Source organism: Elephantulus edwardii, unplaced genomic scaffold (assembly GCF_000299155.1).
Source record: "Elephantulus edwardii isolate Elephantulus edwardi_28Jun2011 unplaced genomic scaffold, EleEdw1.0 scaffold00230, whole genome shotgun sequence".
Lineage (NCBI taxonomy): Eukaryota > Metazoa > Chordata > Mammalia > Macroscelidea > Macroscelididae > Elephantulus > Elephantulus edwardii.
Genome location: NW_006399980.1, coordinates 1,569,989 through 1,585,186, shown reverse-complemented (window position 1 = coordinate 1,585,186; position 15,198 = coordinate 1,569,989). Strand labels below are relative to the sequence as shown.

General features: G+C 37.6%; 1 protein-coding gene across 1 annotated transcript in view; it reads right to left on the bottom strand.

The window, feature by feature from the left end:
• Positions 1-15,198, bottom strand: part of MTHFD2L (methylenetetrahydrofolate dehydrogenase (NADP+ dependent) 2-like) — a 259,118-nt gene that overhangs the window by 152,168 nt on the left and 91,752 nt on the right. The window contains exon 6 of the mRNA XM_006898448.1: positions 13,788-13,880. Coding sequence (XP_006898510.1) covers positions 13,788-13,880 — 93 coding nt within the window. The remainder of the gene's footprint in view (positions 1-13,787; positions 13,881-15,198) is intronic.

Here is a 15,198-nt window from a genome sequence, read left to right as displayed (position 1 = left end):
TTGTACATAGGGTCGCTATGAGTTGTAAACAACTCGACGGCACATAACAACAACAACAGAAGAATATCTCATTCTTTATTACAAATGATACATAAAACCAAGGGGTAACTGTATTGAAATCTAATCATTAGGATTAACTATTAGCTTTTTAAAGAGTACAAACATCATTTTGTTTATAATCAGAATAGAGATATATGACTGTGTGAGCATTTTTTGACACATAAAATTCTAAGTCTTCTTTGTAAATAAAAATGTTTTAAAAAGAAGTCATTATAAATTAATTTTTCAATTAACACAACAGTGAAACTGATCTTTGAACAACAAGGCTGTTGTTCTCCCATGTAGATGACCTCCCATGAAGATTAAATAAATATATATAACTTATAATCAACATTTTATCTACCTGGGTCCATTTAGAGCTGGATATTATTTCCCCCCTTTTCCTATTGTGGTGATGATGGATTATTTCTCAACATCAAGAAAACAAAAATCCTAACCTCTGAATCAATGTAAATAACATCATGACAGATGGGGAAATATCTAAACTGTCAGTGATTTCCCCTTATTTGGATTGATAGTGAACATACATGACAATAGCAGTCAAGGAATTAGAAGATCAGAGACCTGGGAGTAAAGCCCAAAATCATAACGTTTTTAAGAGACAAACTGGGAACAAGCTTAGAAGTGCTACTCCAAAATAGAAAAAGACTTCCAAATACAATCAGAAATGCACAATCTAAAGAGGATAAAATTGATGCATGGGACCTTCTAAAAATTAAATCTCTGTGCACATCAAAAACTTTTTCCAACAGGGTGAAAAGAAAACCTATAGACTGGGAACAAACATTTGGTAGTACCATCTGAGACAGGAGTCTTATAACAAATGTTTACAGAACACTACTGGGCCTCCACAAGAAAAAAACTGATAACCCAATTACAAAGTGGACAAAAGACAAGGAAAGAATTTTCACAGAGGAAGATATTCGAATGGCAAAAAGACACATGAAGAAATGCTCCAAGTCACTGGCAATAAGAGAGCTGCAAATCAAAACCACCATCTCACTCCAGTAAGAGTGGAAAAGTTTAACAGGGCAGCAAGTAATAGATGTTGGAGAGGATGTGGTGAGAAAGGAACTCTTATACATTGTTGGTGGGATTGTAAAATGGTACAACCATTCTGAAAGGCAGTTTGGCACTTCCTTTAAAAGCTGAACACAGAAATTCCATATGACCTAGCTATTCCACTACTTGGAATATACCCTGAGAATATGAGAACTGAGGCACAAACTGAGATTTGGACACCAATGTTCATAGCAGCATTATTCACCAGTTCAAGAACATGGCATCAGCCTAAATGTCCAACCACAAATTAATAGATTGAGAAATTATGGTACATTCACACAATGGAATACTATTCAGCACGCAGGAGAAAGAACTTTGTAAATTATTACCAAACTTGGGAGGGAATGGAGAGTATTATGCTGAGTGAAATAACTCAGCATCATAAGGATAAATATTGTCTAAAGCCATTACTGTAGAATGAATATAAGGATCCAGGAGGGGTGGAAGAGCCTGGAAGCAGAGGGATGTGGATGTGCAGGGGGAAGGGGTTGTATAATTTGATGGGTCGCGGGGTGAGGGAAATCGAAAGAATTTGTTCAAATTTGTATTTGAATTTTGTAAACAAACTAGTAAGGGAGGAAAAAAGAAATTAGAAGATACTGAGCAGCCACTGAGTGTTTGAATTGATTAACTAGGTATCTGGTTTTAAAAGTTCTTAGTGTGGTCTAAACTGCTCTCCTGTTTGGAGCACTAAACCAAGACTCCATTGCCTGGAAACCCCAAGGTCTTGGCTTCTCTTCCTGAAGGACTTAGTCCCACCAGCAGGTGGCCCTGCCCCTGCCACCTGGACCTCAAAGCACACTGCCTGGAGGATTTGGCCCTGCTGCATGGATGCTCCTGCCAACTATCTGGAAACCCAGCCCCACCTCTTGGAATTCCTGGCCCTGCCCCCCAGACACCCTGCTGCCTGAAGGAAGACCTTCTGCTACACCTCTGAACTGTGCCAGGCACAGCAATATCACAGGTGATCCCATTTCCTCTCCCCTCTTGGAGCTTGAACTGCTTTTAGCTTTGGGCATCTTGGGCACACCCAGGCCAGCTGCAATAGTTGCCTAACCGAGAAGGCTACTAACTATCCTCAACTGAAGCAAGTCTTCTCTTGAGTCAAAAGTTCAGAGAGAGACTCAAGCAAGGTAGCTGCACTGCCCTACTCTGGAGCAGTGAATTTCTGAGCCAAGGTTTTCAGACCAAGAGCCTGCTAAGGACTCAGAAAAAAAAAAAACACTCTACCACATAAATGTCATAGAAGAAACAGAATACCTTAAACCCTACATAAACTCAAACAAGATGACACCTCAAAAAGTGACTCAGTATCAATGTATTTTCTGAAGAACTTTCTGACATAGAATTAAAAAAATTAATGACTGAATATTTTAAATGGGTAAAAGACAAACTTGAAAATTACATGATACTGCAAGCAAAAACCAAAAGGCACTTAAAAAAAAATGCAAGGCAATGCAGATAAAACAAATGAGGCATTAGAGGCTCTGGAAAATAAGAAATCACAATTCAGAATATGAGGACCAAGGTTTCAGATGCTGTCACCATGTCAGAGGGACATATGAATAAAGCTGAAAAGATGAAACACAGAACCAGTGAATTAGAAGATAGAATTGTCACCACTGACCTTTTAGAACAAAAAGCAGAATCAAAAAGAAAGGAAAAAGAAGAAAGCTGTGGGAAACCATCAAGAGGAATAACATGTGCATAAACTAAATCCCAACAGAAGAAGAAGCAAGTAAAGGCACCAAGAAAGTTGTGGAAGAATTATCAGAAGAAAACTTTCCAGGAATAATGAATAATGAGAGAATATATATTCACGAACCGGAACAAACATAACATAGAATAGACACTAGAAGAAAAACACCAAGGCATATCATAGTTAAATTTGTTAGAACCAAAGATAAGGAGAAAATTCTGAAAGCACTAGGGAGAAACAAAGAGCAACCTGTAAGGGAGAGAAAAGAAGATTAGGTGCTAATAACATATATTGAACACTTAAAGAATACAACTGTCAACCAAGAATATTGTACCCAGCAAAACTGCCCATCAAATATGAAGGAGAGATCAAGATATTCCCAGAAAAGCAGAACCTAAGGGAGTTTATAAAAACAAGACCAGCATTGCAAGAAACACTGAGAGACATCCTTCTTATAGAGGTGCCACAGAAAGCAAAATGGACCAAACAGCAACAACATCAAAAAGAACTCAACAAAAGGATAACAATAAAGCCTAGCCTCTCAATAATTACACTGAATGCTAATGGATTAAATGCACCCCTAAAGAGAAAAATAGCAGATTTGATAAAAAAAGCAACACAAACCCAAACTACAAAAAACAAAACTCATCAATATGCTATCTACAAGAGAAATTATCAAACAATATCATTAATATCACATGCAAGCAAGACACTACTGAAAATTATCCAAAAATGAATGGAACAACATATCAACAGAGAACTGCCTGAAGTGCAGGCTGGGTTTAGAAGAGGCCATAGTACTAGGAATAGTATAGTTAATGTTCAATGGATTTTGACTAAAAGCAGAGAGTACCAGAGGAATGCCTATCTCTGTTTCTTCAGCTATTCAAAGACATTTGACAGTGTGGATAACAACAAAATGTGACTGAGAAGAATGGTAATCCCAGAATACTTGATCATGTTTATAAGAAACTTATACTTGGACCGGGAGGCAATCATCAGAAGAGAGCAAGGCAACACTGCATGGTTCAAAGTTGGGAAGGGTGCACACAAAGGATGTGTCCTATCTCCATACTTTTTTAATATATATGCAGAACAGATTATCCTAGGAGCTGGGCTCTATGAAGAGAAATGTGGCATCAGGATTGGAGAAAGTCTCATCAATAATCTGCGTTATGCAGATGACACAACCTAGCTTGCTGAAACTGAGGAGGACCTGAAGCGCTTGCTGCAGAAGGTCAAGGATGGCAGCCTTCAATAAGGATTGAACCTCAAATCAACATCAATAAAATGAAGATTCTTACCACTGAGCTGATAGGCAGCATCATGATAGATGGTAAAGAGATTGAGGTTGTTAGTAGTTTTAGTTTGCTTGGCTCGACAGTCAACACTCTTGGATCCAGACTCCATGAAATGAAAAGTCTAATTACATTTGGAAAGTCTGGTGTCAGAAACTTCTTCAAAGTACTGAAGAGCAACAATATCAGTTTGGAGACTATGGTATGACTGATCAAGTCCATAGTCTTTTCAATTACATGATATGCATCACTGAGCTAGACAATGACTAGGGTGAGAGAAGGAGAATTGATACCTTTGAGCTGCGGTGCTGAAGAATAATGAATATACCATGTTTTGCTAAAAGAACAAACAGGTTAATCCTAGAGATGGTGAAACCAGGCTGTTCCCTTTGTGTGACCTACTTTTGACATGTTAAAAGGAGAGACCAGTCCTTGGAGAGGGATGTCATGCTTGGGAGAGTAGAGAGACAGCACAATAGAGGGAGACCCTCAATTAGATGGATTGAATCAGTAACTGGGGTAATAGGAGTAAGTGTATCAGAGGCAACATGGTTGGCACAGGGTAGAGCAGTGTTTAGGGTTGTTGTACATAGAGTTACTATGAGTTGCAGGAGACTAGATGGCATATAACAGCAACAATGACATGCTTGAAAATGGACTTATATCTAGAATTTATAGAATACTCCACCACCTCAATAAGATAAGCTAAACAACCCTATTGCAAAATGGGCACAGAATATGAACAGACCCTTCACCAAAGAAGACATTCAGATGGCAAACACATGTAGAAATGTCCAAAATCACTATCTCTAACAGAGATGCAAATGAAAACAACCATGAGATATCATCTCGCTCCAGTAGCAATAACAAAGCTCAACAGAGCAGCAAACAACAAATGCTGGCGAGGTTGTAGGGAAATTGCAAACCTTATTCACTGCTGGTCTAAAATGGTGCAGCCACTCTAGAAGGCAGTATGGTGCTCTTTCAAAAAATTGGAAATAGAAATACCATTTGACTAAGCAATCACACTACTAGGAATATATACTAAAGAAACCAGAACTACCACCCAAACAGATATATGCACAACCATGTTTATTGCTTCATTGTTCAATGTAGCAAAGAGATGGAAGCAACCTAAGTGCTCATCAACAAATGAGCAGATAAAGAAGATGTAGTATATTCATGAAATGGAATAATATGCAGCACTGAAAAATGAGGAATTAATAAAATATTATGCAAGATGGGTTACCCTGGAGGACATTATGTTGAATGAAATATCTCAGTGACAAAAGAACAAATATTGCATAATGCCATTGTTCTAAAACAGGACTAACATGGGGATAGGAGGGAAACTAAGAAACAAAGGGATACATAATGAACAGTACATTGAAATAGATGAGGAAATAAACTATCTAAAAGAAATATATGATTAAGCATTATTTGCATGACAATAATCCAGAATAAGAAATGCATAGCAAAGTAGGCATGCAGGAGGAGGGAGGAAACTATGTAACTATGAAAGAATCTTTTTAAAGAGAAAAGCAAACAGGTGTGTTGGAATAGGAAGGGAAATGTGCAACAATTAAGAAATTGAAATTCAAGTTTTCTGTAAACTTACTACAATGTGCTAAAAAAGCAAGATTGTTAAAGACTAAAAGTGCATATGATGTAAATACAGATCCTTTTGATTACCTCATAAGCATCTGAAGAGACTGAGATTGCTAACAGCTTCAGTTTGCTAGATTCCACAATCAACACTCTAGGTACTAGCTGCCAGGAAATTGCATTGGTATAGTCTGCTGTCAGAGACCTCTCCAAAGTACTGAAGAGCAACAATGTCAGTCTGGGGATTAAGTGATCCTGATCCAGGCCATTGTCTTTGCAATTACTTGCTATGCATCAGAAAGCTGGTCAATGACTAGAGATGATATAAGGAGAATTGATGCCTTTGAGCTATGGTGCTGGAGAAGAGTATTGAATATACAATGGACTGCTAGGAGAACAACAGATCCATCCTAGAGAGGGCTAAACCAGGCTGCTCCACGGAGGCAAGGATCCTGAAGCTTTTTCTGACATACTTTGGACATGTTGCAAGGGCTCCTTGCAACGGTACATCATGCTTGGGAAGGTGGAGGGGCAGTGCACAAGAGGAAGGCCCTCTATGAAATGGATTGATGCAGGGACTGGGGTAATGGAGGTAAGTGTATCAGAGACAGTAAGATCAGCACAGGATAGAGCAGGGTTTAGGGCTGTTGCAATAGGGTCACTATGACTTGCAGGTGACTAGATGGCACATAACAACAACAACTCATCTGAATACAGTTTCTTAACAAAACAATAAACATAGTTAAGTGTATTAGCTTACTGGTAAATTTTGTAAAATAAAATATTTCTAGGTTTTACTCAATGGACAGGCAAATCACTGATCCAGAGACTGTAGCAAAATATATTCAGTACTCTAGAAGAGAACTTACATAAAAATAAGGAACTGAATTAAATTTGGTGGGAAAAAAATTTAAAATACTATATTCTTCATAAAGCTTAACAGCTTACAGACCTTTTACTCTCCCTTCCTACTATGTAAATTCCCAATAATTCAAGAGTAATGTCTAGACACTAACAATAAAATTTACCCAGTAGTAAAAATGCAGAACAAAACAAAACAAAATAAACAAACAACCAAACCAAAAAAACTCCTCCCATTTAAATCTTAGATAAAATATGAAAAGTCATAATCAGATCTGCTCGTTGGAGGACCTCACTTTTCTTCTGCTACAAGATGCCAATATCTGTATGGCATGGCTGCCCCGGGATCATCTGCTAAAAGCTGTGGCCTGGCCCAGGCGCACCCACACCCTGGCCGGTGACAGAACCATTGCCGGCCACATTGAGGTGTTACATTTTCATACCGGAATCCTGTCCAGAGCACTAGACCACTGCCCTTACTGCCTGGAGACCTTTCTACACTGCCACCTGGAGATCTCACTGTCCCGCCACCTGGAGACTGCCCAGCTGCAGCCCCTGCTGTCCAGCACCACAAGGATCAATATGGCAAGCACTTTGGACTTAAACACTGCTGTCTAGATACATCACATGGGATTCCTTAAAGTTGAGCAGAAGAGGCCCAGAGGAGGTACAGTTTCAGGAAGGCAACAGTCATCCCACTTTGGGTGGACTGTTGTTCCCAAGAAGGGAGAACCAATATACAGGTCTTTCATAAAACATTGCCATACCCTGGGTAATTATATAGTTACAAAAACTTAACACCTACTAAGTCAAGACTTGCATGATAACAAGAAAGCAGCAGTCTGCCTCAGTCATCATCAAAAAACAAAATAACTCTTCTCCTAAAAAAAGTAGATCCAATGAACACCCCACATAGAATCAGAAGAAATATATTGATGTGGAGCTGTGGAGCTATTTGAACAGTTACAGAAAAAGATGCAAATGATGGGGGGGGGAAGAAGTCATTATGAGAGCAAATACCCCAGAAACATCAATCCTGGGGGTGGGAAGGAAAGGGTAAGGATGAGAAGCAACTTGAACAGCTATGGAAGAAAATTTTAAAAATGGGTGAAAGAATTTATAGTATAGATAAAGAGCTACAAGAACTTAAAAAAAAAACAAACTCATCACAACACAAAGAGAGTACAGCCAACAAAGTACTGGAAAGAACAGGAAAGCATGAAAATGCAATACAGAGTATCAAGACCAAAATGGCAGAAGTTTCCAACATGCTGGTGGGAGAAAAAAGTAGAGCTGAAGAGATGGAACAGAGATGTAAACTAAGATGGAAGAGAGTCAGTCGGTTGGAAGTTAAGAGCCTCACTGGAAACATACTAGAAGGAAAATCAGAGATGAGACATAAAGAAAATAGAAAACATTATAATCATGTGGGATGACCTCAAAAGGAACAATATGACTGGAATAGTATGACTGGAATTTCAGAACACGGGAGTGAGAGCGAAGTCACTGAGAAAATTGTGGAAAATATACTAAAAGAAAACTTACCAAATATACTACAGCCCAAAAGAAAAACATATCATAATCTAATTTCCAAATTAAAAGATAAGACTGGAATACTAAAAGCAACATGAGAAAAAAAAAGAATGCCTTATGAAGGGGAAACAATGAGATTAAATTAATTGCTCAGCAGAAAAGATGACAGCTAGAAGACAATGGGATGGCATATACTGAGAGCTGAAAGAAAACAATTGCCAGCCAATGATCCTATACTCAGCAAAGCTCTCCATCAAACAAGAAGGAGAAATTAGATCTTTTTCAGAAAATAAGGAACTTTAAGACTTTGTGAAAATAAGACCAAAACGACAAAAAATTTTAAGTGAACTTCTTCACATGGAGATGCCAAAGAAAAGTGGATGAACACTGCCACCAGAAACAAGAGAAAAAGAAACATAGCAATGACAACAATTAAACCTGGCCTGACAATAATCACACATAGTGTGAATGATTAAATGAGCCAATTAGGAGAAAAAAAAATAGCAGCAGATTGGATTAAAAAACAAAGTCCATCAACAGGTGACCTATAAGAGACACACCTAAAAAAACGGAGAGAAAGACAGGCTCAAAAATCAAAGGTTGGAAAAAAAATATACCATGTAAATGGCAATCACATAAAAAAAAAAAACACAACAACAAACAAACCAGGAGTGGCAATATTAATCTCTGATAAAATAGACTTCAGAATGAAAATCATAAAAGATAAGGAAGGGCATAACAAACTGATTAGAGGCACAATAGATCAAAAAGATAAAACCTTGGTCAATGTTTATACACCAAATGATAGACCTGCAAAATACATAAAACAGCAGTTAACCAAACTGAAGAAAGAAACAGACAGCACCACAATAACGGTAGGAGACTTCAACACACCACTATCTCCAAAGAATATGTCAATTCAAAGAAACTTAACAAAGATGCAGTAACAAGTATACAATCAGCCAAATTGACCTGATGGGTGTGCTCAGGGTACTGTACACAATTAAAACTCAAGTCACTTTTTTCTCAAGTACACATGGTATATTCTCCAGAATCGATAACATATTAGGACACAAAGCAAGCCACACCAAATTAAAAAAAAACAACACTGGATTAACTCGAAGTATCTTCTCAGACCACAGTCCCATAAAACTAGAAATTAATCATATGAGAATAAAGCTTACAAAACTACCCATGTGGAAACGGAAAAACTCTCTGCTAAAACAGGATTGGGTTATAAAAGAAATAAAGAATGAAACTAAAAATTCCTTTTTGAAATAAAAGAAAACGAAAATACAACATAACAAGACCTCTGGGACTCAGCTAAGGCAGTTCATAGCAACGGCACACACGTAAAATAGGAAGAAAGAAGAAAAATCAATGCTCTAACTCAACACCTTCACCAAATAGAAAAAGAACAACAACTTAATACTACAGCCTCTAAAAGAAAGGGAACAATAAGAACAAGAGCTGAAATAAATGAGACCAAAAAAAGAAAGAAAAAAAAAAAAGGATAAAAAGAAATCATCAACAATATCAAGCGCTGCTTTTCTGGAAGGGTCAATAAAATGGACAAAGCACTGGCAAACTTAACAAAAGGGGAAAAAAGAAGGTAGAAGAAATAACTCAATTAAGAAATGATAGAGGTGACATCACAACAGAATCAAATGAAATTAAATACATACTATCAAAATACTATGAAACGCTATACTATGGAAAAAAAAATTAGAGGAAATGGACAAATTCCATGAAACTCAAACCCTATCCAGATTTACATAGACAGATGTAGAACACTTGAACAGTCCCATCACAAAAGAAGAAACTGAACAGGTCATGAAAAGAGTTCACCATAAGAAAAGTCCTGGATGAGATGGCTTCATAGCTGAATTCTACCAAACATTCAGAGAAGATCTATCACCAATTCTACTTTTAAAAAGTATTTTAAAAAATAGAGAAAGTAGGAACACTTCCAGGGTCATTCTATGAAACAAGGATAACCCTAATACCAAAATCAGGCAAAGATATTACCAAGAAAGAAAACTACAGACCAAAATCTATCATACATAAAGACACAAAAATTCTTAACAAAATCCACAAATGAACAAAAAATCCTTCAACAAAAGCAGATTAAAAACATAATTCATCATGACCAAGTGGGATTCACAACAGGTATGCAAAGATGGTTCAACATAATAAAAATGTAGTTCATTACATTAATAAAGCAAATAACAAGAACTATATGATCTTAGCAATTGATGCAGAAAGGGCATTTGACAAAATCCAACACCCCTTCCTCATAAAGACAGTCAGCAAAATTGGAATAGAAGGGAAGTTCCCCAACATAGTGAAAAGCATATATGCAAAACCAAGGGCCAATATAATTCTCAATGGAGAAAGACTAAAAAGCATTTTCCTTGCCAAAAGGGACTACTTCTGTTCAGTATAACATTGGAAGTGCTTGCCAGGGCAATAGGACAAGAGAAGGAAATAAAACACATCCATATTGGCAAAGTAATGGTTCAAATACCATTATATGCAGATGATATGATTGTGTATGCAGGAAACCCCAAAGACTTAACAAAAAAACCGTTAGCGTTAGTAGACCAATTTAGTAGAGTGGCAGGATATGTGACAATATCCCAAAACCAGAGGGATTCCTCTGTAGTAACAAAGAGAACTCAGAGAAAGAAACCAAGTAAGCAATACCATTTACAACTAGTCACAAACTGAAATACTTGGGAGTAACCCTAACTACAGACACAAAAGACCGGTACAATGAAAACTATAGAACATTTCTGCAAGGCACAATAAAAGCCTTCAGTAAATGAAAAAAATGTACCCTGTTGATCAATAGGAAGACTCAATATTGTGAAAATGACAGGCCTACCAAAAGAAATCTAAATATTCAATGCAATCCCAGTACAGATACCAAATTCATTTTTCAAGGAGATTGAAAGAGAAATTGTCAAGTTTATTTGGAGAGGAAAGAGACCCCAACTAAACAAAGCACTTCTGAAAAGGCATACCACTTAAAACCTGCTACAGAGCGGTAGTAACTAAAACAGCAGGGTACTGATAAAATGACAAACATATAGACCAATGGAACAGAATTGAGAATCCAGAAATGGACCCAACTATGTATAGTCAACTGATATTTGACAAGGAAATCAATGCTATCAAATGGGGAAATGACCATCTCTTCAACAAATGATGCTGACAAAACTGGTCTGTTACCTTCAGAAAACTTAAACAGCATCCACATATCACATCATACACAAAAATGAACTCAAGGTGGATTGGAGACCTGAAAGTAAATCCGAAAATTGTAAAGTTCATAAAAGAAAAACTGGGATCAAGCTTAGAAAGCCTTGTCTATGGTATAAAGAGACTGCCAAATACAAGAAATGCACAATCTAGAGAAGATAAAATTGATGAATTGGACCTTCTAAAGATTAAATCCCTGTGTGCATAAAAAACATTTCCTAATAGAGTGAAAAGAAAACCTAACCTACTGGCTAGGAGGGAATATTTGGCAATACCATTTTAGACAAAGGTCTCATATCAAAAGTTTACAGAATCTTACAGGACCTCCACAAGAAAAAAGGCAATTGACAGAACAGCCCACAAAGACAATGTTCTACATCCTAAATTCTTAATTATGGTCTGAGATCATTAAAAAAGTGTGAGCAGTAATCTATGGTGAAACTATTGGCTTTTGCCTCTGTGGAACAAAAAATAGAGTAGAAAAAAGTGCACAGAAACAATTAGTTCAAAGCCTTAATGAACCACGAACTTCAACATCTATAACCTTGATATCAGAAGAATGAAATGGTGCCCAACTACCAGAAAAATGGCTATCTGTATTTCACAAACTATGCAAAGGCATTTGACTGTGTAGGTCACAACAAATTGTAGCTAACCTTGAAAAGAATGGGAATCCCAGAACACCTGATTTTGCTCATGCAAAACCTATACTTGGATCAAAAGGCAGTCATCAGAACAGAGCAAGGAAACACTGAGAGGTGTGAAATCAGGAAAGGAGTGCACAAGAATGAGTCCTGTCTCCATAACCTTTCAATGTGGATGTGAAACAGATCATTCAGGAGGCTGGACTGTGTGAGGAGAAATACGGCATCAGGATTGAGGGAAGATTAATTTAAAATCTGTACTATTCAATCACTCAACCTGGGTTCCTGAAGTTGAAGAGGACATGAAACATTTCTTGCAGAGGAAATGAAAGATTAAAGCTCAAAATCACGAAAAATCAAGATTCTCACCATTGGGCCAATTGGCAGCATTATGATAGATGGAGAAGAGATTGAGATAGTTAACAAGTTTGGATTGCTTGATTCCACAATCAATACTCTTGGCAAAAGCAGTCAAAAGTCAAAAGAAGGATTGCATTATGAAAATCTGCTGTCAGGGAACTCTCCAGAGTGATGAAGAGCAACAAAGTCAGTCGAGAGAATAAGGTTCACCTGTTCCAGGTCCTGGTCTTCACAATTACCTGTCATGAGCTGGACAATGACCAAAGAAGACAGTAGAATAGTTAATGGCTTTCAGTTGTGGTGCTGGAGAGGAATATTGACCATGCTATGGTCTGCCAAGAGAACTAATAGGTCTGTCTTGGAGAGAATGAAGCCAAGCTATTTCTTGGAGGCAAAGATTTTGAGGCTCCACATCACATACTTTGGGCATATATATTGCCAGAAGGGACCAGTCCTTGGAGAAAGACATCATCCTTGGAAGGGTGGAGGGTAAGCACAAGAGAGGAAGACCCTGGTTGACCTGGACTAACTCAGTAATTGAGGTAATGAAGTAAGGTAAGGAACTGAAGTGTATCAGAGAAAGTGAGATTGGCCCAAGAGAGAGGGGGGGTTCAGAGCTATATGCAGAGGGTCACTAAGAGTCATGGTCAACTCCATGGTATGTAACAACAACAACAAGAGTTGAGGTTTGATCATTTTAATTAGCTGGCACTTTGTTATTATTCTTAAGTGCTAGCAAGTTGGCATTGACTCCCAGTGAACCTATGTAACAGAACAAAACATGCCCAGTACTACTGACTCATGTCTCACAATGTCTGCTGTGCTCAAGGCCACTATTGCACTTACTGTGTAAACAAATCTCATTGGTGGGCTTTTTCTTCTTCAATGGCTACATTTTTTCAAGCATAATATCTTTACAGGGATTGGCCCCTCCTAATAGCATGCCTGAAGTATGTAAGACATAAGTATTCAACTTTAATGTGGTCAAGGAACAATGTGGTTGTCTATCAATGCCTGGACCCTACATTTCCTTGAAAACAACTTGAGATGATACTAGTTTCCTGTTGTTTATTTTCCCCCAGATGCATTATTTACCCACACTGACATTTTGCCACATATGTGATTCTGCTGTGTTTGTCAAAGTGATTTAACAAAACAAATATTATTTTGTGCTTAATCTGTCATTCCAAAGTTGGTCTTGGTTGCATAATAACTTGACAAATTCTATCATCGGCAAAATGGACCAGCATTGGACCAGTGATGGTCAAGAGATTCAGTCATGAAAGTCAGTCCTACACATAACTAACTCCCAAGAAAGTTTCTTTCAAATGTATTCTCAATTGGGGCTGAACTTTGCTCTGCTATTGTTTTTCCAATAAACAGGATACATTTAGGACTTACCTACAGCCACTACAATGACATCTGCCAGTAGAGTATGGATCTTCAACTGTTCTTTGGGGGTATACCTGTGAGCTATTGTCACTGTTGCATCACCTGGAAATGCAAAAGAACGTCCATTAATGCTTACTGGGTGTTTTCAAATTTTATGATCTACTCAATTTTATAGCAGTTTCAGTTGTTTCTTAAAAGTAAGAAAAATACTCTAAAATTATTAATTCACCATGGAAATGATCACTAAATAGGAACTCTGGTGGTCTAATGGCAAGGAGCTGTACTGTAATCCCGAAGGCACGCAGTTCAAGGCCACCAGCTGCTCTGCAGGAGGATGGGCAATCTCCTCCCGTGTGATTAACTCCCTCTGAAAACCCGCCAGAGGGTCGGCTATGGGTTGGTTCTGACTCGACAGTACACAACAAGAAGAAAATCTAGATTATTCAAAATGTGTGGCTTTAATGTGAAAGAGGAATAAACAAATAAGGTCAAATGATAACAGCTGACTATCACAGAACAGCCAAAAGCTGAAGTCTTTAATTCAGCATTTGAAAATATTTATTTACATTTACATAAGTGCAGAGGGTATAAAGATGAAGACTCTATGCCTGAGGAATTCATTTGGGGTTTCACAATAATACATGCACATTAATACTGAAAACAACAAGATGAAGCAAATGCTTACACAACAAACTGGAGCGAAGGATCTTACCAACCCATGTAAAAGATTACTTCTATCTGGTGAAGATGTGACTGTAGTATTTAAAATATCAGCGTTATTTATTTATAATCTTAAAACATGAACCATCCTCAACACACTAGAGTCCTTTACACTTCAGCCTTCACATTTTAGGATAAATTCCTTTCCAGTTTAATATCAAAATATCTTATTTAGCACATAAATGTGTTTCTTTTTAACCTCATTTGTCACAATTACTGTTATCAATCCATTTCATTGAGGGTTTTTCTCTTCTTCACCACCCCTACACATTGTAGATGTCCCTCGCCAAGAATAGCCTCTTCTACTAACATGCCCAGAGTATGTGAAATTCAGTTTCATCATCCTTGCCTCTAAGAAGTACTCTTGTTGCACTTTCTCTAAGACATATCTGTTTGTCCTTCTGGCAGCCCATAGCATAGTTAGTATTCCTCTCCAATACTACAATTAATAGGCATCAATTTTTCTTCTGTCATCTTTATTGACTGTTCAGTTATCAGATGCATAACAGATTATGGGAAAGACCATGGCTTTAATCAGGTGCTCCTTAGTCTTCAAACTGGTATCATTGTTCTTCAGGACCCTCAAGAGGTCCTTAACAGCAGATTTTCCTAGTGTTATCCATCTCCTAATCTCCTGGCTGCTGGTAACAAAGGTGTTGACTGTGGATCCAAGCACAATGAAGTCACTGATGAAATTTTC